Source organism: Podarcis tiliguerta, assembly GCF_965153285.1.
Source record: "Podarcis tiliguerta genome assembly, chromosome: 12".
In the NCBI taxonomy this organism is placed as follows: domain Eukaryota; kingdom Metazoa; phylum Chordata; class Lepidosauria; order Squamata; family Lacertidae; genus Podarcis; species Podarcis tiliguerta.
Window position 1 is genome coordinate 22,402,059 of NC_139545.1, and position 23,248 is coordinate 22,425,306.

General features: G+C 41.1%; 1 protein-coding gene and 1 long non-coding RNA gene across 5 annotated transcripts in view; one reads left to right on the plus strand and one right to left on the minus strand.

Moving 5' to 3' along the window:
• The window catches only part of RFTN1 (raftlin, lipid raft linker 1), a 100,288-nt gene extending 82,916 nt beyond the window's left edge, over positions 1 to 17,372 (plus strand). For all 4 annotated transcript variants that reach the window (XM_083404964.1, XM_083404965.1, XM_083404966.1 and 1 more), the window contains exons 8-10: positions 11,854 to 11,957; positions 13,584 to 13,665; positions 15,444 to 17,372. In XM_083404964.1, coding sequence (XP_083261090.1) covers positions 11,854 to 11,957; positions 13,584 to 13,665; positions 15,444 to 15,905 — 648 coding nt within the window. In that variant the 3' untranslated portion in view covers positions 15,906 to 17,372. The remainder of the gene's footprint in view (positions 1 to 11,853; positions 11,958 to 13,583; positions 13,666 to 15,443) is intronic.
• Positions 16,401 to 23,165, minus strand: LOC310660549. The gene is made up of 2 exons (XR_014503503.1): positions 21,557 to 23,165; positions 16,401 to 19,965 (listed from the first exon to the last, which is right to left on the minus strand). It is a non-coding gene; the product is annotated as an uncharacterized lncRNA (long non-coding RNA).
• Positions 23,166 to 23,248: the final 83 nt, after the last annotated feature.

Sequence of the window (23,248 nt, forward strand, 5' to 3'; positions counted from 1 at the left end):
TCTTTGTGGTGCCAGTCAAGTCTCCTTTGTTTATTGCAAGGCTTTTGGAATCATCGAAATAGAATGCATGTAGTTACAAAGAATGTCACAAATGTGCTTTGCAGGTCATTTGGCTCTTGCTATGTGTTTAATCAACTCAGTGTTTAAGTGCATGGTTAACATCAAGCATGCAGCTCCTAAAAAAGAAAAAAAAAACCTTTTATATTACATCTGCTTATCCCTGCTTAACTCCAGAGCTAGCAATTCCTAGCAAATTTATACACATATATACCAAATTATTTCAGTCTGTTTTTAAATCATTATTATTAATAGCAGTATATTAAAAACATTTATACCTGCTTTTCTGTGTGTTTCAAGATAACTCATGAAAACTTAAAAACAATTTTGAAATAGAAGTATTCACACAACACCTTTAAAGCACATTTGAAACACATTCTTTCTCTCAAAGAATTCTGGGCACTGTGGTTTATCCCTCACATAGTTACAATTCCTAGCAACCCTTAACAAACTACAGTGCCCAGAATTGAGGGAAAGAACGTGCTTTGAAGTTTAGAGTGTACACAGCCTAAGAAACAGCCAAAGCTGGACAACAGAGTAATTAAAGGCTAAGTTTTAGCTGTTCATGCAAAGATGCATCAGAAAGTAGACACATGGGTCTCTTTGGAGAGGCCATTCTACAGTCTAGTACAGCCTTTCTCAACCTTGGGTCCCTATATGTTATTGGACTACAACTCCCATCATCCCTAGCTAACAATAGTCAGGGGCGATGGGAGCTATAGTCTTAACTACACATAGGGAGTTGAGAAAGGCTGTTCTAGTAACTGCAGCTAAAAAGGTTATAATGTCGCCATCTGCCATTTTTCAGATGATAAGGGTATAATCAACAGGGGCTCAGTTGTTGAATGAAGCTCCCAAGTAGGTTCATGAAAAGAGGTATTCTAGTCCCAGACTATATAAGGTTTTAAAGGTAAGACCAGCATTTTTAATTGTGCCCAGGAACAAATTGGCAGCCAGTGCAGCTGAGAGTGTTATACAAGGCATTCTGGGGGTTTAAGAGCAAATACAGTTTTAAGTATGCATACAGAAGCTCAGACTGGAAGCTGTTTTCTATATAGTCATGTTATTGAGTGTTTCACCTGTTTACTTTCTGCATGTCAGGCTGCTGTTAAAGATGCAGCAGAAAAAAAGTGGGAAGGAAATCCTAAGACTGAAATCCAGTATATATTTTCTTGGGATCAAATCCTACCGCATTCAACAGAACTCACTTCCAAGTAAGCATGCATTAGATTGGGTTACATAGTGCCATGCATCTTACTTAGAAGTGAGTTCCACTGTGTTCAAGTTGAGTTTCCATTATGTGAGTGTGTACATGGTTGCAGCCTTTTAGTGCCCCATTTCCCATTAGTTCTGCCTATTGCAACTTCCTGGATCTGCCTACATTTAGATACTCTGCCTCCCCGCTCCCCACCTAATGGGTACCAGCTGCCATGTGGTAATGCTGAATCCTGAAGCATTTCTGAGCTACATACTAAAAAAAGATCAGAATCACTAGACCATGCTTATTCCTAGCCCTGCGTTTGAATTACATTGTAAGTAGCCTGATTCTCTTACCTTTTGAGACAGCCCCCTTAGCTTCTTTTCAGAAGGATACCAGTCTCACCCTCGAAGGATCAAGAACACAAGTGGATAGTCTCACTTCTTCAAGAATCCTGTCTTTAAGTTGCACAAGTTTAACACAGAAAGTAGGAGTCGTGGCTGTGTTCATAATGCCTTCTCTAACTGTGGAGTCAGAACTGACACAAGTACCTTTATCTACAAAGTGTACCATAAATTGGTCACAGCAAACTGCTGTGAGTGTCACTGTCCTCAGGAGGACTAAAATATAGAGATCCACCACTTAGAACAGTCCACCTGAACAAAACTGGACACAATAGTGCTGGTGAAGTAGAATGTTTAGGGTGCCATCACAAATTGGTTTCTGAAATTAGTTCTGGGCCATGTTTTGATATAAGTTTTCTTTCAGTGCTCTAGATATTTCCTTCAACTCCTCAGTAAACAAAGCTGAATGGGTTCTCTCCAGAAGAAGGTGGGGATCTAGGAATGATTGCATTAACCATGCAGGGTGTCTCCTGGTTCCTGAACCTGACTAGTGTGTTGTCAGAACTACCAGTCCTATTAGCAGAAATATCCTGCAGGAGGCATCAGAAAACCAATTGGGTCCATCAGCTTCCAAGGGTAGATCATTCTACTCAGTGCCCCACCCATACAAAATTATAGGACATAAGAATAAATCATTATTTTACCTTTTCAGTTTGACATATATAGGGTCTTATGTCATCTTCCTTCCAGGCACTGACTAGACCCAGACCTACTTAGCATTAGCAAGCTGGGTGCATTGTGTTCCTTCAGACTAAACCCTAAGTCTGCATAGGCTGCACAGTAGAGCTTTTGCTAAATATGAAATTATTTTCCATAAGTTTCCTTTCCCTTCCTCTTGGGCATGAAACACCTAAGTGCCCCTTAGGATTCTCCCAAATAATTTTGTGTGTGTGTGTGTGTCCTGCCGTAAGAGTGCACTTAGCAGTGTAAGTTCAGTTGTGTTTTCGTTCACAACTTCATTTAACTGTGTTTGTGTGCATTATATCAAGTGTGAGCAGGAATCAGCATCTCCTTATGGACAAAAAGCACGGCATGCTTAATTTCTAACAACAGAGGAGCCTCCCAAGTGTAAGCAAGGGGAACATGTTCAACACTCTGATGCGCTCGGTATGTGTGTAAAATATCACTGAGTAGAGAATGTAAAGCTTCCAGCTGTCACAGTATGTAGTCCTTGCCAAGTAATAGACAGGATGCAGTAGTGCTGAGTTATTTAACTCTTAAAATTTAGAACAAACTGTGGCATTCTTGTCTTTTTGAGCAGGGGCCTCTTAATGATTACATGCCTTAAGCTGCCCTATTACTTCTACCCTATAAATGTTGGGCTGCATTAATTCCACTAGAATTTGTGTGATCTAGCATTGAAACCTCTTTGATTTTAATTCTCTTTGCATAGGAAAGTCCCTTGTTAACCGGAACCTACACAACCTTTCTTTGCTTCCCCACATCTTGCCTGTCGTCATGTTTTTGCACCAAACAAAAGAAGAGAATTCCTTTGCAAGCTGATTCTTTTGCAAGTTCTGCAAAATAATTCCCAGGCTGCACGATGTTGGTGAAACTTCATTTCTTGAGTGAAGGTTTTCTCTGAAAATACTTCCTGTGACTTAAGAGAATTTAGGTGGTGACGACAGTTGTCTCTCTCTAGCTCTTCTGGAGACATTGGAGTGCCTTTTTTGTGGTTGCTGCTGCTGTGCATTTTCAGCATTTTGACACGAAGTATGAGTACACAGTTTCAATCTGTTGAGATGGCAGATTGCCTAGTGGAAATGATTCCACTGTGTAGCCATGTTTTTGCTGCAGAGCATTCATAAAGCAGAGCTCCTTACTGATGAGGGGTTTGGGCTTTACGAGGTGGGTGAGCAGGAGCGATGTAAATACAATGATCTGCTGTTCTTTCTGGAAGTGTCTATGAAGAGCCAGCTCTGATTTGGCCTTCATTCTCGATCTGTTAAATGTGTGGTGAGTTTGGGCTTGAGCAACACAGTTTGATGCCTGCTGCTGAACAAACTACGCATGCCTAAAGCAACAGGGGGCCAAAAGTGATGAGCGTGAAATTCAGCCCTTTGAAAGGTCCTGGATGCTGTTTGAAGGTGACCTAGAAAGAAGGTGGGAGAAGATTTTGGTAGGTGCCCTTTGGGCTTCTCTTTCTATATGGATGAGAAAGGGGTTGTTGAGCAATGTGTATTTGGGCTTTTTTCCTTTAAAAGGCTTTTTTGATGTGTGCGTGTTTCTGTTTAGCTTAGAAATATTCAGAATGCCAAGGATCAGGTTTTGTAGAAACTGCTCTTAGATGTAACAGTGTAGCTTGGCAGCAGTTTCGGTCCTTAATGTTTAAAAGTGCTGCACTTTGAACATAGGGATCATTTCTTACACCATTTTTGTATGGTGTTTGTACTAAGTAAGGGGTATGAAAGTAAACAGACATCTGAATAAAAAGAACTTCCCTTTTCAAGCTGTTTTCGCCATTGTTTATCTCTGAGCTTATCATACATTTTAGAGGCTCTTTCCTTCAACTATACAATCTTGCAGGAAGTGCAGAGATAGTGGAACTTGGGTTTTCAAACTAAAATGCTAAGTAAAACAGAATGTTGTGAACACTGGCCCAACTGAATGCAAAAGTGCATTATAATTTGAATGTCTGAATTACATAAACGTCCAGAATTTTACCAAACATGGTTACACTGACACAAATTCAGGCACACTCCAGTTTAATATTCCTGTAACTACTTGATAAGAAGTTTGTGTGTGTGTGAATCCATGTAGGAAGAGTGTTGGGGTGAAATAGCAAATGTGTGTGTTGGGAAACTGGAACTTGTCCTCTACTTAATTCATAAAGCAAATAACACCAAGCCAGCTTTGTCCTTCAGCAGAATACACTTAAGATACACTTTGTACACTTAAGATACAGTGTACAAAGCAAAGATAATGGCAAGATTTTTCTGAATTGGCTGAATTTTGGGCCCTTAGAAGTAACCTAGCTGAAATGCATGGTTTTGCATATAGCTTTTTACCTCCAAATTCTTTAATAACTGCAATCTAAATGACTGAGAGATGTTATTTTTCTACAGTCTAATGTTCTGCACACCCTAATCTCCAAGCAGGGAGAGATTTCAAGAATCTGAGCATACACCTTAGGTTTGGTTCTGTTGGAATGAAAGTCCCAGGGAGGGGGCGGAACTGGTGAGCTTTTCTCTAGTGTAAGGTTTGTTTACACTCTCTGTAGCATAAGCAACAGGACCCAAAATGCATGAGGAATCAGATGCCACATTTTGAAGTAGGTGAAGTAGTCCACCTCCCCACCAGAACCATCACCAGTAAGATAATTGAATCCAGAGGCTAAAATTAACTGACTTAAGCCCTGGCTCCCTATAGTCCTTCTCCCACTCAGGGTCCTCATTTTGTCTTAATAGTACGTTGCTGAATGCCAGGTCAGTGAATGAGGTGTTGTAGCAACGTAGACCCATTTGCATAGGGGCAGTGTGGTGTGGTGCAAAGGATAGGTCACAGTAGCATATCTGTGATTCTGGCTCCCTTTCCAAGTACTCCATCTGGCCCACTGCCAATATTAAAAGTATTATCTGTTTGATGCTGGAGACAGGGTGCTTGTTCCATTGGTATACCCACCCATCTCACTGGTTTTCTGCTCCACTCACTCCAAGCTGGACTTGTAGCTCAATCCTGTAGATGTCTACTCAGAAGGCTGTTCCAGTAAGCTCAATAGGACTTACTCCCTTGTTAGTGTGCTTGCAGCCTTACGGATTCTTGTTGTGGAAAAGTTGAGATCGATAAAAGAAGCTCCATACAATGAAGAACTGACCTTTTCATTTCAGGAAATGCCTTGAGCTTCCAGTGCATCTGTGTGTACTGAGCATTCCCTAACATCATAAAGAACGGGGGGAAACTTGAGTCAGAACCTCTTTTCTTTTCAGCTTTTGGGGGATAGATGTTTAGCGAAGTCCATAGGCCTCACTGCCTGTATTTGTTTGTGGCTTGTGCCCTTCTTTGTGGTTTCAAAGGTGGAAGTTACCAGGCACTTATCAGGGCTGCTTATGTCATATGCTGTCGTAGCCTTCCTCCGACATGGTGGTGTCCTCTAGAAGTTTTGGACTACAATTTAATCAGTTGCAGCCAGTTTAGCTAATGGTAAAGGATGATGGAAGTCGTAGTCCAGAATGTCCAGGGAGCATCATGCTGCAGATTTGCTATCTTTCTTCAACAAACAAGTGGTTGAGGTGGATTGATGGCCAGTTATATCGCTTCAAACTCTAAAATGATAACTTCAATCCACCAATTGGGCATGGGGAATTAATTGCTGCAAATGAGCTCCCCCCTGTGTTATATGGCTTCTAGATCTTGTTATTTTGTTTGTTTCTCAATTTTGTTTTATTTTTATATCTGCAGCAGGAGGAAAAAGATAAAATTGCTAATGCAGGTTGTTTTCCTTTCTAGTGACTTGGCCTAGATATTTCCCCCCTCTTATTTCTCAAATTGCAGAGCTTTCTAGTTTTTCCTAATGAGCTAGACTATTGCTGAGTGAGAGAAGAAGAAAAAAACCTACAAAATCATAAGTAAAATTGAATTCTTTTTATCTGCTGCAAGACAGGAAAACAGCCATCTCAACATGCTCTGGTTTTTGACACTCAAGGTGTGATCAGAGATTACTTATCAACTGCAGGAGAATGGGGAATGAGAGAATGAGTTCATTAAATTTTTGCTCGCTTGCTCTCTCACAGAAGGAAACGTCTCTCAGTTTGATTTGTAGATCAGCCCACACTATCTCCCCCCCCCAACTCCCTGCGACTATGTTTTTTTAAAAAGAAAAAATCTTTTGTCTTGAGGTTTTGACCATTTCTTGTTATGTTGAGCTTAAAAAATAAATAAATTGTATGCTGTTGCTATAGATTCACCTTACGTGTTGATTGGGTTACAACTTAACATTTCTGCCGTCTCCAGTGATAAGTATGAAATGTCATTTTAAATGCTTGGGTTGTTAGTGCCCTTTAATCACTTCCTCTAATAGCAAACGCAGGTGGTGAGCCAAAATGGAGCCACCTAAAAACAAGAAGACATGCTCTGAGGTTTTCAGAAGAACAAATATACTTAAAAAGAAAACAATGGAAACTGAGCATACTGAGAAGCCATATAATGTTTACTGTCAATTGGAATAATAATAATAATAATAATAATAATAATAATAATAATAATAATAATAATAACAACATACTGCCCTTCATTTGTAAATTTTGGAGTGGTTCACAACATAAAATAAAAATAAAAAGAGAGAATTTGGGGGTAAGAGGAGGGAGTGGAATGTTTCACTTAAACGTCTACAACTTACGACATCTTGAAGGAAGGCATGGCAAGCTGGCAGGAATCATAAGTGGAAATCCTCCTTCCAGTACGTAAGGATACGCCCTAGCATTTTATTTTAGGTCCTACATGCATGGTAGAGTTTGAAATTTTATGTAAGGTGGGGGGGGGAACGCTGCCACCTAAACTGTCGCGTTGTCACCTTTCAGATTTCAGTACAATGCGCAGTGAATCATCGTAGCTGCAAGTCACACATATTTTGCTGAGTTACCAGAGGCAGTGTATTCTACATGCTGTTTCTGCCCTCTTCATTTGTCATTCTAGTTACTCTGAGGATCATTGCTGGCAACATTTGATCAAGCTTCCCTTTTTATTTCCCCTGAACTAAATGTGAAAGACATACATGCAACTTTTACAGGTCGTTTCCTTGACGTAAGGCACTTAGGCATGTGGCAGGGTTGTGCAGAAGACTCTAGAAAACCGCATGTAGTCAGTTTTGTGAGATGCTCCCATGTGCTGCTTCTTCATGACATGTACACTGCAACTTACACACAGTTTTCTCTACTTTCCTTACCTGGAGCTACCGTATTGACCCAAATATAAGCAGCACCCAACTATAAGCCACACCTTTAAAATTCAAGGGGGGGGGGGAAATGCAATACCCGAATACAAGCCGCTCCCTTAAAATTCCGCAGGCACTCACACCCGTTCCATCTTACTGTATATCCGTTTCAGCAGTGATTTCGTAAAAGCCAATTCTTGTAAGATTGCGAATTTAAGCCGCAGTTTAACTTTCCAAGGTTGGAATTTGGAAAGAAAGAGAGGCTTATATTCAGGCCAATATGGTACTTTCTGTAAGGATAAATGCTTAATGGCACTACCCTTGGGTAGGAAGCAATTCAGTCTTTCCCCTCTCACATTTACATTGTCACTGGACAGAACTGGTTGACCTGTTCAGACTTGGGAAGGGAGCATGGCTCTGCAGCAGAGAGCATGCTTTGCATTCAGATGACCCCAGGTTCAGTCCCTAAGAGCTTCATTTAAAATAATCAGACAGCAGGTGATGTGAAAGATCCTCTGCTTGAGATCCTGGGGTACCACTGCCAGTCAGTTTAGATAACAATGAATTTGATGGACAGATAGGTATACAGTGGTGCATCGCAAGACGAAAAGAATCCGTTCCGCGAGTCTTTTCGTCTTGCGGTTTTTTCGTCTTGCGAGGCAAGCCCATTGGCGGAGTAGCGCTATTAGCGCTATTGACAGTTTAAGGGCTAAAAACGGCATTTTAAGGCTTAAGGGATTAGCAGTTTTGCTGCTAAAATGCTTTTAGCAGCTTAGCGCTTCAGAAAAAGGGGTTTTGGAGCGAAAAACCCCCCCGAAAATTTTCGTCAATTTTCGTCTTGCCAAGCAAGCCCATTGGCGGAGTAGCGCTATTAGCGCTATTGACAGTTTAAGGGCTAAAAACGGCATTTTAAGGCTTAAGGGATTAGCGGTTTTGCTGCTAAAATGCTTTTAGCAGCTTAGCGCTTCAGAAAAAGGGGTTTTGGAGCGAAACCCCCCCCCCCCGAAAATTTTCGTCAATTTTCGTCTTGCGAAGCAAGCCCATAGGGAAATTCGTCTTGCGAAGCGCCTCTGCAAACGGAAAACCCTTTTGTCTTGCGGGTTTTCCGTCTTGCGAGGCATTCGTCTTGCGGGGCACCACTGTATGGGCAACTTTTCATGTTCCTAAGTAATGCACTTTCCCTTGTTCAGCTACTGGGTGGTATGTTAGTCTATTTGATGCAGCCCTGGCACCACCCCACAGCACCTCTAGGCAGCTGATGGGGTCTAGCATTTCAGCAGGTCCCACTGCAGACAGCTGCCTTTTTGGCTCCTGAAGACACCTGTGGTTTTTTCTTCTCTGTGCCCCATAAGTTGAGCTGCCTTCTGAGGCATTGTGAGTGATATAATATGGCTACCATCAGCTGCTGGCCCAGCTAGGCATCCTCAGTGGCCTTGCTGTGGAGTAAGCCCCCAAAGGCCCCTTACTATTAGGGGAGGCAGACTCACCAGATGGCACATAGCTCCGAGAGTAAGGGGTCCTCAGCAATTTGGCACCGAAGCTAAGGAGAGGCTGATGATTCCCAAGGGTTGTGGAAGGTCCTTAATCTGAACCAAATGAAAATATACTTCCTTGCGTGTAACAGGATCCAATTTACAGGGCAGGCTGGGCAACTTGACAATTGTAGTGGCAGTAACACTTTGTAGTAAAATGTGGAGAGAAGCAGCACTTGGCTGTCTAGAAATCTGCTCTCTGCTCTTTTAAACTGACCTTTGCCTTCATTTTTCGAGCTGATAGATGTTCAAAGAACTTGAAGCTCAGCTCAGCGCTTGGCTTTTTTTTCTTCCTGAATTTGTACGAAGGTCTAAGACGGCATCTGCTTGGAGAGAGTGCTGGTTTGACAAGTGAGACCAGTTTGGATTTTACAGCCTTGTGTCACTGAAAAAAAAAAGTCTGTGGCAGGAAAAAACACTGAAATGATTCAGCTTCTGCAGATGCCAAGAGGATGCCCCAATTTGCCAGAATGGCTTAGTCTCAGGCTTTGACATCTTGTTGCGTGCCGTGACAGAAATGGGTGGTGCTCCCTTGTAACTAGGACCCTTGGGCTTTGGGCTATTTGAAAAACTTATCAAAAGGAAAGAAATCTGTTTGGCAGCAAGATACTACGGGGTCTTGATATAGGAGGCAGTGTTATCCTGTTGTGATTGTGATAGCTGTCAGAAGCATCCTGCTATGCTCTAGAGGAAATGGGTCATATTTATGCTGATACTGATCGTCCCTCACCAACCCCATTTTTCTTCATAGACCTGCCTGTAAATGGTGGTCCTGCCAGCTGCTTCTAAGGAGAGTCTTGTATTACATCTTAATGGAAAGCCAAGCAGATCTGTATCCAGTGATCAGAGAGGTTCTGTGTATTTCTGGTCTTTAAATTGGACTCCTTAAGTTACTCCTTTTGAGCATCAATGTCTTTATAAACAACTTGGATGAAGGAATTGAGGGGATGCTCATCCAGTTTGCAGATGACACTAGGTGGGTGGGGTAGCTAATGCCACAGTAGACGGAATTGGGATTCAAGATCACCTTAACAGGTTGGAGAACTGGGCCCAAAGTAATGGAATGAATTCTAATAGAGACAAATGCCAGGTTTCAGGCAGGAAGAACCAGCAGCACCAGTATAAGAGGGGGGACACTTGGCTTGCCAGCAATACATGTGAAAGGGATCTAGGGATCTTAGTAGACCACAAAATTAACATGAGTCAACAGTGTGATGCAGGAGCAAAAAAAGCTAATGCAATTCTAGGCTGCAGAAGTTTCTGACAAGTTAAAGTTGTTCAACAGTGGAACGTACTCACTCTCCTTCACTGGAGGTTTTTAAGCAGAGGTTGGGTGGCCATCTGTCATGGATGCTTTAGCTGAGATTCCTGCATTGCAGGGGGTTGGACTAGATGAGCCTCGGGATCCCTTTCAACTCTACAGTCCTGTGATTCTGTGATCAAGTGGACAAAGCAGGTAGTGATAGGCAAAATGAATTTTGGTTAAGGAGAGAGATCAAGAAGAGTGAAATTAAGGGAAGGGGTACTTTTTTGGCATGGTGGGCTTCATTCCAAAACCATGGTAGCAAAGCAGAAGCGACAAGTAGCCTAGGACAAGCCATTGGTTCAAAATTTAGCTCCCTATCTGTAAAATAGAAGTAAAGGTGACCTACCTCAGGGGGTTGTTGGGTGGATTGTGACTGCTTCCAGATAGGTAGCTCCTAGCGCTATTGCTCTTCTGTTACAAGGTACAAGTAGAATTGCAGCTGACTTTTCACACTGTTGGGAATATTGTGCGTTTTCTGTGTTTACATCCCACTATGTTCCATCCACAGCAGTGCAAATAACATTGCTTGGCATCAGTTTTTTTAAATTTTTAATTGATAATTAGCACTAAAATGCTTTTCCAGCTTTTTAAAAAAAAATAAAAAAGACCGATATAGAGCTCTAATACTGTAAGTGAACTGGAGCATATTTTATAAAGCGAAGATGAAAATTTGTTGATTAGTCCTCTCTCTGGAGTGGTCTGTCATAGCTGCCATTTTGTACTTCACTGCAGGGAATTATTTGATCTCGTATATTAGCTGAGACAATTGGCAGAGCCAGACTCTAAAGTGAAAGGTACCATTTTTATCTCACCCGTGCATTTGCTGATGAAACATAACAAACAGGCTGTGCTCTTGTGTCTGTGTGCATGACAAAAGGAATAAAATGGATTGCATCCATATTTTCATGCTGCTGGATGCAAATGACCTGTACTCATTACCACCATAATGTTATTTAACACACCATGAGATGCTCTGGAAATCAAAGGAGCAGCTATTCTCTGGGCTCAACTGGTGTAAACTTAAGAGTTGCTCGCTTTATTTTAACAGAATTGCTCAGCAGCTCCACCTTGTATAGTTCAGAGCAGAATTAGCCCTGGTTAGCATAGCTGGATTTTTGTACTGCTTGAATACCCTTTTGTCTGGAAGGAGGTAATTGTTCTCTTTCAGCTAATATTGCAGGAGGCCATTTATCCAGGGGATCTCCAACAAAACAAAATGAATTAGTCCTGTAGATCTGATTCATCAGCTGCCACGCGGAAGGTTTTGGAGCATGGAAAGAAATGTGTTTCTACTGTTTAAACAAAATTATTTAACCCTTCAGCAAGAACTGAAAAATGACCCTTCATTCCTTTTGTTTTTCATTATTTATTTCTTCTCCTCTTTTGCTGAACTGGCAGAAATTATCCTCACCCGTAAATAAACAACCTTTATAAAATAGCCTCGCTTTTCACATTTAACTCTTAACGGCTTAATTTCTCTTCCCCAGGGGGCTCGAGTGCAGGCAGATTACGTTCCCCTGCTGAACTCTCTCGCCATATATGGCTGGCAGCTGACTTGTGTGCTTCCCACTCCAGTTGTAAAGACAAACAGGTACGGTGCAGAAAAAGCCTATGGGAGTCAGCCGTAAAAGCCATCCTTGCTCATAGCATGGGGTCCCTATCCGTGTGCATTAAAGCAGCCCACAACTGTGAGAATCATGGTACGAGCATGAAATGCTTCAGTTCCTCCTCTTTGTTTGCCCAGCAGGGCGAGTAACGGGAGGCGTTTGGCAGGCTGTGCAGAATCTCTGGGCTTCAGGTGCAAGTCCCGTCTCAGATAATTGATGCTAACCAATGGTTTTAACTTTTCTTTCCTGCTGAAGGTGCGGGCTGAGCATTCCCTTTCACCTCTCAGATGCTGTTTCATCTCAGTGACCTGGTTCACCTGCCACTTTACAGCATAAGTTTAAATACCAACGTTTAAACAAACAAGTTTAAAGCCCACTTCATCAGTTGGAGGAAGTCTATTGGTTGGCAGATACATGCCTATTGTGGCAGTGGGGGAGTGTGAACAGTGGAGCCTAAAGGCCATGAAATGCAGAGACATCTGTTGGTCTGTCATGTACAGGCAGCAACCATTTTACATGTGTCTGATTGATGCCAACCACACACACAATCATTGCTGCAGATCTGGAAGTGGTCCAAATACAGTATGGGCTTATGTGCACTCCGCAGACGCATGTGGGGCCAGAAGTACAATCCCTGCACAAATGGGACGTTACCTGTACTTTATGCACATGACAAAGTAGACTCTAGTCCCTGAATGTTCAATAGTCTTTAAGGTGTCATGGGGCACTTCTTTTCTCATTAGTGCTTGATACAAGAGCACAGCTATCCATCTAGAATTCATTTAGGCTGTTCCCTCTTGGTACAGATTCACACAGATCCTGGTTTGTTCATGAATCATGCATTCCAGCTGCAAGCTATCCCATGTCTTGGCAAGGCCCATTGAATTTGCTTGTCCGACAATAAAAAAAATACACATTGGGCCATATATAAATAAAGACGCTATCTCTCATAGATCTCCTCCATGCAGTAAATCACCTTGCGGTGGGAACAGATTTTGTCAAATCCACCAATGTAAACATGCAGAAATAGCACATGAAACAGCCTTTCCTTGGCTGTCATCTTTGCTCTTCAGACTTGTGTTTCTTCTCCTCCTTCCTTGGCCCACAAGGTCTCTTGGATCTGCTCATGGAGCCTTTAAGCTCAGTTGAATTAAGGGTCAATCTGTGTATTTAGTTTTATTTTGAGTTTTGTTGCACAGCTATGTAATGTGTTAATCAGCAGTATAAGAGGCCTTGTAATTTCCTTGCTAGGATCCATTACAGTTCAAAGACATCCCTCATGTGGACTGACTTTTCAGGAATGACTCATTTATTAAGGGCTTGTACCTCAACTCCAGAACATTTTGGCAGACAAAGTGTATACTGTACCACTGTCGGAATGTATCACAACGCAATAGACATGAGTGAAAAAGAGGCTTCTGGAGAGCTGAATGTTTTAAGTGCCAATCCCAGCGTTTTAGTCTGGCAAAGGACAATGTGTTCAGGATCTTGTTAAACGCTGATTTTAATGGATGGTTATGAGATGTTCCTTGAATTTTAAAGGATGCTCCGGATAAATGGAAGTCATTTGTAGGATTGTGTTTTTATATTGTTTTATTTTTTTAATACAGGGATGGGAATTTGGCTACTAAGCAGATCGTCTTTCTTCAGAGACCCCTCCTGCCCCAGAAAACCAAGAAGAAACAGTCTAAGGTATATGGCCTTGAATTGCTCTGTGTGTTTGCTTTGGCAAAGCTGTCATAGTCTAATTGATTTTCCACATCAGTAGAAACAGCTTGTTTAACACTGCTGTGGTTTAAAAGATTTGCGGAACACTTTTGAACTATGTCTTGAGTTGTTAAACTAAAGAAAAAATAAGTGAGAAGTCCCATCCTCCTTTCTCCCATTACAGCAAGAGAGCTGGATTTTGTGTGGTATATGAGATTCTCCACCCCCACCTGGATTCAGCTTTAGATTTTCCACATAACTCTTGAATTTCCACATAACTCTTGAGTAGCTCAATTGCTGTCCACTCACACTTTAGAATATATACTTAGGTGTAGTGTAGGACTACAAGCTAACAAACTTTCCCATTTGTGACTTTTAACCTTCAAAAAAGAACCAAAGCACACCGGGTGGACTTAGCATCCGGCTATACATAGTGCTGTTGTGTCGTTCTGTTCATTCTGGGCTCAGTAATGTTATTTTCTAATTATTAAATGTGCATGGTTTAACTCTATCTTAAAAACAATCTTTTTTAAAAGAGATTTATATAGATAGGGAGGTTATATATAGTTGGGCAGCTGCATGCACACACGGGCATCTTTCTGTAGCTTGAAGGTATTTTGGAGATAAACAGAAGGAAGCAATCTTGATGAAATTATAACAGTGCAATGGAAATATATAATCTGTATGCTGGTTTAAGTCAGTGTTAGCATTTCTGTGCAATGAAATGAGAGATTATGAGATTGGGAATGAGGTGGACAGGCTGGCATGATGTTGGCCCAGGTTAGTTCTGCAAATAAGCAGAAGTCTTAGCATACTTTTCCATCCGGTTTTTTCTGTGTTTGGGTTTTTAAAAAAAACAAAATGAAAGCACATTTCCTATAGATGTGAAAAACCCCACCCCACCCCCTTCACACGCACACGGGTGAGCTGATCCATACATGTGGATAAATTAATGCCTTATGCCAGCTATGGTAGAAGAGTGAAATAATAATAGCAATAGTGAAATAAGCGTGTACCTACCATCTCCAGTTGCCAGATGTGACATGCTCATGAGATACGTTAAGACAAGAGCACGCTACGTCAGGGTACTTACTTGAGTGAACTTCATGCAAGAGGGCTTGCGTGTTGGTTTTTGAAAATAGTGTACATACCAAACTTTTCAAACACTTGTTTGCATAAGTGGCCAGGTTTCCTCTTACAAGCATATTTTTCCAAAAGCAATGCTGGCTTAATCAACATGGCTCTGTGTGTGTGCCTTACCTGGGCTTGCTTTCAAAAAAATAATAAAAATGTAGCATCATACCTTGCACCTGTCTGAGTTTGGAGGGCAGGGTGCAGGAGGACAATACCTTGCGCTGCAACTGTTCATTCATTTACTGTGGGCAAGATGCACAAAACTGGGTGCATAACAGCTCCCCATTCCCATATATGAAGGAAACATCCTACATATGCTGTCTGTGAACTTTCACTAGTTCATAGAAGAGATTGGGGAGGTTAACACATTTTTAAAATGCAAATCAAAATGTGCCGTTTAAGAAGATTGCTGTTTTCTAAGAGAAGCTTAGCATGTACCTACAGGGGAGCTAACAAGCCAAGCTATTTCACTTTCCTAAAAAGTGCTCCTGTTTAAAAATAGAAATCCACAACCTGTCTCGTCTCATCACACTTATTAAATTAACATTCAGCATTGAATTTAAACAGATTTCTGCTGGTGCCTCTCTCTCTTTTTTTAACATAACCTTTATCACTATATCTGTTTGCAGTTTCATTGGAGGTTCTCCAAAGAAGACAGACACCAGAAGCAAGCCAAGAAATCTCTGAAGGCAAAACTAAGTGCCAAAGAGCGGCACCAGACAGGAGAAATGCAAGAGTTAGAAGTTATGGAAAATGCAAGAAATTCAGAAACACAGTTCTGCACAGCTGAAAGTGGCTTGCAGTTCCCAGTAATTTCAGATCAACAGCTGGCTGCTGTTGAAGATGGAGGAACCGAAACTCTTGGGCATGGAGACGGGCCTCTCTACAACAATGAAGTGTTTGCAGAAAAGTGGAACGCAGGTCATCATGCTGAACAAGATGGAGGAGGCTTGTGTTTGGAGCAGACAGGCATGCATGAAAACTGTGAGGGCCAAATATTTCAAGACCATTGCACTGCAACTGACACTGATTGGAGCTGTGGGGCAGAAGCAACAGAAACCAGTTTCGATGCCGGGTGTCAGTTCGACTGAGAGAGGCAATTATTTGCCAAAGTAAGAAACTCACTTGATTTCACATTGCTGGTTTTCTACAGGTACACAGTGGAAATGTTAGTCCTATTGCATTTTCCACTTGGCAATGTATGCAAGCCTATTGAGGCTTTTTCTGCCACCCAGGGAAACCCGTGGATATTGGAAACTGTGTTGAGCTGCTTTTTCAACCAAACAGAAACTGACCTGTGCTTTATATGTTCATATTTTTAAACAAAGTATAATTGGTGTGCACCATATTTTTATTCAGTTTTGTGAAATGGGAGTTCAGGATATAAGAAGCTTTAAAGAAGTGGCTATAAATTGCATTTGTCTTAAACACATTTATTAGTATGCCTTTGGAACTACTAATCTCTTGCAAAAAAAAAAAATCTAAAGCAATAAAGTGTTTTTGTCTGGGAAACCACTAGTGGCAGAGAGAGAAAGAGAACGCAATGATTTTCTATATGCTTAAGAATCTCATTCATACTCAGTGTATCCGATTACCATTTAATCAAGATTATGTTCCAGATTTTTAGGTTGCTAATCAACTTGTCACATAAAACAGATCATAAAACAAAATGCATGTAAAAGACAACCTGGTTAACTTGTGTATATTTCATAAAACGGAGGACCCGGGGCATTTATCACCTACTTGTATTGGAAGCAGGTGAGTCTTTACTGAGAATTTTCCTCAAGAAAATAATCCGCTAGCAAACATAGAAGCCACTATGGTCTTGAAATGCACAAACTAATACACCATTTTCTCAGCTGACAACTAGGGATGGGGAAGGCATTTATTTGGTCCACTTTTCACAGCAGACGGGCCTAATAAAACAGTCCCAAATTTACTTGCAGATTGGAATGCAACTCAGCCTGATTTTCTGTTTCTCCAGATTTTGTGATGCAGTTTTAGTCTGCAAAAGGTGCACACAGAAACACACGTTTTAGAAATTAATATATTGCATAGTGAAGGGCCTATTCCACGTAGTAAAGTGCATATGGTCTAAATGCAGACTTCCCATGTATTGTTTAAAAAAAATCTGCATAAAACCTATTATTGAACATCAGTGAGACTGAAACAGGTTGGGATTTGCTGTTCAGCCCATCCCTACTGATAGTACATGATGTAAAATCACTGATTTTTCTCTTATTTTTCAGGCATATTAATCTTTACAATAAAACTTGTGTTATTGGAATTTTTAAATGCTCTTGAATATATATTAATTCTCAGTCACCTTTTATGTATACATTGTAGTTGCATTACCTAGCAACCCACCTGGGTTCACATTTGGGCAATGTTTAGAATCTGTAAAGTGTTTTGAAAATGCCTTCTGTCCTTTCACAAATTCAAACTCAAGTCTATAAACAATACAGCTGCTTTTCTTTACCAGCTGATTTATGTTTGATAGTTCCCATTAGTTTCTTTGTAAAGTATTTTGACTCAATAAAACATGGTCTCTAGGTACACATCATGCATACTTAAGCTATTTTTTAAACTGTCAGCTTCATCTGCAAGAAACTGCAATTTGCAGAACACTTTAAAACAAAGCTGTACCACTTCAAATGGCTGCATAAAAGATAATGGAAGGATAGTTTAAATCATTTCATTCCACACACACAAGGCAATTTAATCCCTCCCCCAAGTAATTGAAGAATGTTTACTTTGGCTTCAGCAACTTAGCCGAATATCAGAAAAACAGGACTGTAAATAACTTTAATTACTCTTGGAATTCTAGATAGGGGTATCTCACCCTGAAGCAACCATGAAATATCCGTGCCCCAATCTTACATTTAATTGCTGCTTAAATACAAATAACTTTGTGTCTACCTTTTTATATGCCTGTGCCATAATCTGTAAATATATATCAGTGACACTACAAAATTAGATACACTTAAAAGCTGTGAATCTTTTAATTCTTGCAGTAGTTTACTGTTCTTCATGATCTCTGTATAGAAGCACAGAGCCTTTGTTAAGACCCTTCTAGTCTACAGATTTTGGTGGAAGGGTAGGTAACCTTGAGTCCTGTGAACACATCCTAAGGTGCAGAGCCCCTTCTTTGACCAACACAGTAGCAGCATCAAGGCTAACTTCCTCTTGCTGGTTCATAATCGAAACAAGCTAGATCTACCCTGTTCAAAATCCCACCCCCATCCCATTTACCTTTCTTTTGCTTCTTCTAGTTCTTTCATTTTGCATTTTTTGTTTGCTCGCAGTGGTTCTCGTGGTTGCTGCTGGGTGCCTATAGCACAACCCCAAGAGACGTGACTGTTGTGTCTTTGGTTTAGGAGAGGAACATAAGCCTAAGAGCTGTGTTAACCGTCAAGTACTTACCAATGCTTTGGGCTGCAAACCCTTGCTAGCTCCAAATGGAGAATATATCCCTATCAGCTCCTGTGGTCCATTAGCTGGATTATTGTAGCCTCAGCAGTGCCATTGTCATTTGTATCTACTGACTTTGGTCCCACTCATTATTTACTCTTTCCTACAACTACTTTCTAATCGCTCTTTTTTCCTTCTGTTCTACATCAAACTGCTAGGCTGGCAGGAGCAGGGACCGAACACCCCATCGAGGGAATTCGAACTGCTGAACTTTTGATCGGCAAGCCCAAGGCTTTGTGGTTTAGACCACAGCGCCACCTGCGTCCCAAGCTTATTGTTACTGCATTCTAAAAATCTGCAGCCTACACTCACCATTCCAGAAGACCTCTCAGTCCTGAGGGGCACAGGGCGCTACAGTGGGGAGAGGGCAGGAATGCTCTATTGACCAAAATTAGTTACACATGCTACTGTGGATACAATCCCCTATAAAGTAACCAGTGCAAAGGTGTGTAGATAACACCAACCATTGCCTGCCTTCTCATGGGCGTTTTGAAAATTATATTTCTCTTTTAATCTTGATTAATTTATCTAGATAGAAAAACTTTTTTAAAAAATGCATTCTGTTCCCTCGAAATTATTCCGTCTACTCAAGACACACCAAAGCAGCCATCCTGCTTCAAAGGCTACGGACATTTTCTGTCCCACGATCACTGCACTGGGGCGTGTTTCCTGAACCACACCTCATTTTTTAACTGGCAAGGTATAAATTAATTCTTGAATATTAACCATGGCAGTTGCAATAACAACTGATTGAATCAGACTTTCAGAAGTCTGCTTTCTTGAAGAACAGTAATAGGCCAAATGTCTGTTTTAATATGATAGATGGAAATAGAGTGATAGTAATACAGCGACAAATAAGTTGCATTTTACACTCACTGGAAGAGGACAACCAGCTGTCCTGGTTTAAAAAGAAAAGTACTATTAAAGATGACCATCTGAAACTCTTAAATCCTACAATAAATAATTGCAAATAACACTGAAAATGATATGCTTAAAGTCTTTCGTTGTGAAGCAGTAGGGTCACAATATTGTATGTATGTTTGTACGTATGTGTACACACACACCTACTGTCTAGATGGAAATTACTGTACAGGTGCAGATGTGTGCCTGAATTTATGAAACTGATACATCACACAGAAAAGGGCAAGAAAAGAAATGATGCAGACAGAACACAGAGCCAATATCATATCCTTAATTTTTATGAAGACAGCCTGTGCTGGTAGCATCAGAGCCAGTGATATTTATGTGACTGCTATTTCTTCTAAAGTAGGAACTACGAATGAAGACAATTATACTGAGACTGATATGTTAGATTCCCACAGTTGCCTGTGGGAGCGGGCGGCTCTGTTAAGAGAGCTCATGCGCCAGCCAATAGCATAACGATGCCGTTTGTATGAATCAGAATGCCTCTGCAACTGCTGCATATGCTGCCAGCATGATGTTCACAATCACATCTCTCAGTGTTTGACCCACCACAACCAAGCAAACTGGAGTAGTTGCCCTCCCAGCCCCCATATGATGAAAACAGTTCATACAAATGGTACCTGCTCCATGCAGACCTGCCTAAGATGGTGTGCCTGTACTGATTGTGTCTCTCGAGTGGTGCAGAGAATCCACAGTGAGGTGCTCATGTAAGTTGCCTTAATTTCACATCATGTTGCTGTAGTTGCCAAGATACTGCTAGTGAAAATGAAAACGGTTCAACTTAGTAATTATATTATCTTTGGCTTTAGCTACCTGTATCTCTCCATTCATGGTGGATGTTGCCTTAGGTCAGCCGCTGCTATAATTGTCAAAGAGTCCTCATTGTACAGAAAATGGAAGCTATGTGTGCAGCTGTTCTTAAGTACCTTAAATAAAAGAAATCTAGGTGGGACTTTTTAGTTCAGTTCCTTATTTATGAGGCCAGGAGCAAGTGCAGTCCCCATTGCTCCTCTGCCCATTTCCTGGCTTTGATGCTTCTATCCTGAGCTGTTTGAACTACAATTCCCCATTGCATCCCCCAAAGGGATATGCAGTTTAATTATGGTTCACCAGCCTAGCTCTTAAACCATGCTTTGCTCTTGATTGGCAAGGCAACATTAAACCACAATGCAGGTATGACAGGTGATGCAAACTAACCAGGATTGAAGCGCTAAAAGCAGCACATGAAGGGAGGTGGAAAGAGGATGGGGATAGCTGAAAAGGTCCCACTACTGATGGCATTTATGCTATGTTACTGCGTACAGGCTCCATTCCTTTATGCCCTTAGGGATATAGGAAGTTGCCTTATATTGAGTTAGAACTGCCATGCTATTATCTACCCAAAAGGAGTAGAGCTCAGGGAGCGAGATTCCAATTTTCTTCATCCCAGCTGAGGTCTGAGTCTTTAACCTCTGTGATGCAACTTAAGTTCTCGACCAGCGAGCAATGGATTCCTTATCTCCCATCTGCTCCTACTTGTAAAATGCACGTGGCTTCTGCATTCCAAGGTAAAAATAAGGAATATCTTGGGAGAAACATTAAGATTTTGCAAGCACCACTCAGTCTGCTATCAGCAGATAGGCATGCACCATCCGCCCAAATTCCCCAGCTGCAAAAGTAGTGTGAAGTCTTAAAGAGAATTGAGGGAGAAGCAGAATGAGGGTTGCGCAAGCACACAGCACCACCAGATGCTGCCCTTTAAAACAGCTAAACAGGCCACATTAGTTTTCAGGAGCTTAAAATGCATTTTGGGGGGTTCAATGAAGGCTGCTTCACACTAGCGGGGCATATTCACTCCATTCCCAAGTCATTGTTTGCCATCAAAGTGGAAAATACTGCTCTTGCTTTTGATCTATCAATGCATTTTGCTATTACGCAGATGAAGCCCATGTTTGGTAAACCCCAGTTCAAGTCAAGTCAGGGTGACTGTTGCTCTCCCACATGTGATATGCTTTTACTTGCATCAGATTCTCCTGTAGGATAAATGAGCAGTCACGGTACTCGTTTGTATGAATAATCTTGCATCTTTTCCAATCAAGAAAGTTTCACATCAAATGAATTATATAGTAGCCTGCAGTTGTTTAAAAAATGCTTACACTATTAGACCATTAAGAAGCATAAGAAATCCCTAGAGATTCGTAAGTAAAGCATCAATGGAAAATATCTAGTTAGTGAGGAGCCCAGAGAACACAAGTCAGTGCTGTAATTATATGGGGATCTTGTTTTTCTTTCGGAGAAAATATTCCAGATGAAATAGGGTTGTTAACACCTTATTTGAAATGCTTGTGTTGTTTAAGTTTATACTTACTATAGCAGGCTTGAAATTCGCAAGAGAAGACACCCTTTCTGCAATTAATAGTCCTTGAATCCTGCGCCTGTTCCTAGGGTCATCTCGCCGACACATTTTAGAGACTCCTAGGTGTGTGTGACATCCTCAATTAAAGCGACAAGCCATTATTCCTGTAGCAGTCAGTCCATATAAGGACTGACAGAAGTAGGGGCATGATGGAGGAGGGGAGAAATCGGCCGTAAAAAGCGTGGCGTCTTTTGGATATGTATTCGTTGACATTTTGGAAGGAAGCAGGGCTGTGTAGGAACCCACTGCTTCACCATTGTTCTACTGTAGCCCAAATGGGTCAGCCATCATGTTCCACCTTTCTTTCAGCTGTTTAAAATCACAGGTAAAAGAGTTGTATTAAGAGGTGGCTACAGAACATTGGTTTATAGTTCCACTTTAGGCTTGACACTGCTACTGTCATAGATAATCTCCTTTCTCAGGAAGATTAATTCCCTCCGGCTCAGAGAATTTAAAAAGATCGGAATTGGCATTTCAAAGAAAAAGGCATCCTCAATATTTATACGAGTTGACAAGAGCTCCACTCCCTGCATGCTCTTGCACGGAGCCAAGCAATTTCCTCCTCTCTCCCCTTTTCAAATAGGGGTACTGACATGTCACACTGGCTCATTGGAAATCAAGGAGAGCTAATGCTATCAGAATAAATTCTCTTTCCACAGCCTAGCAGTGGAGAGCAAGTACTGCCATTTAAATCTGCCAGCAGCTAAGGAATGGTGCAATGTATAAGTAAAAAAAAGGGGGGCGGGGAGGAGGGAACTGAAAATTTACTTCGGAATTCCATCTTTCATATTGCAGTGTGCTTTTTAGATCCAAAGGAGGTAGGAACTTCTGGAACATGGAGGTCATGAGTTTGCCCAATGTTTTTAAACTGGTTCTTGCTGGGTGCTTTGAGCAGACTTTTTTTTTTTTAAACAACACCCTCAAGTTTGATTTTTTAAAAAATGTTCTTAAATTGCATGCTATAAATTAGTCATCAGCACTGTTTGGCGTACAAAGGGCCTGTTACTAGAATCTAACCCAACTTGAAGTGCCTGGAATAATTGCCATCAGCCCCATTAAGTTTCCATTCTGGCTGGTGAACTCTTAGAGAATTGAAACAACCACAATACTCAAAAGAATTTGGAACAATGTACGGCCTCCTTCCCATGAGTTCCTGCAAGTTGATCAGACTGACTGGTCAACATTAAAGAATGGGACACGTCTGTGATATTACGCAAAGCGTCCAGACAAGGCTTGCATGCAGCTAATGTGCAGATTCCTTTTTTGTTTGGGGAAGAAGGTTCTGATCAGACATCCATCGCTACAGAACAATTCCTTGGCTATGTTCGCAGTGCTGGACATGTTACACAAATCATGTCCAGAAGATGTCTCAATTGTGCTTGCACCCACCCTTTTTTTTTAAAAAAAAGTATGTTTTAAAATTAGTTATAATGGAACCATATTGACAACTAAACAGTAACAAAAACTCAATAATATAGCCAACTAAAGGCAGGGTATACAAAACCTAAACATATTAAATAATAACCATCTAAAATCATGAGAGCCATATTTATTTAGGTGACACAGGGAGAGAGATATCTGTAAACCTGAAACTAAACTATATTATATAAAAACCCACCATAATGAATGGAAATTATCAGGATC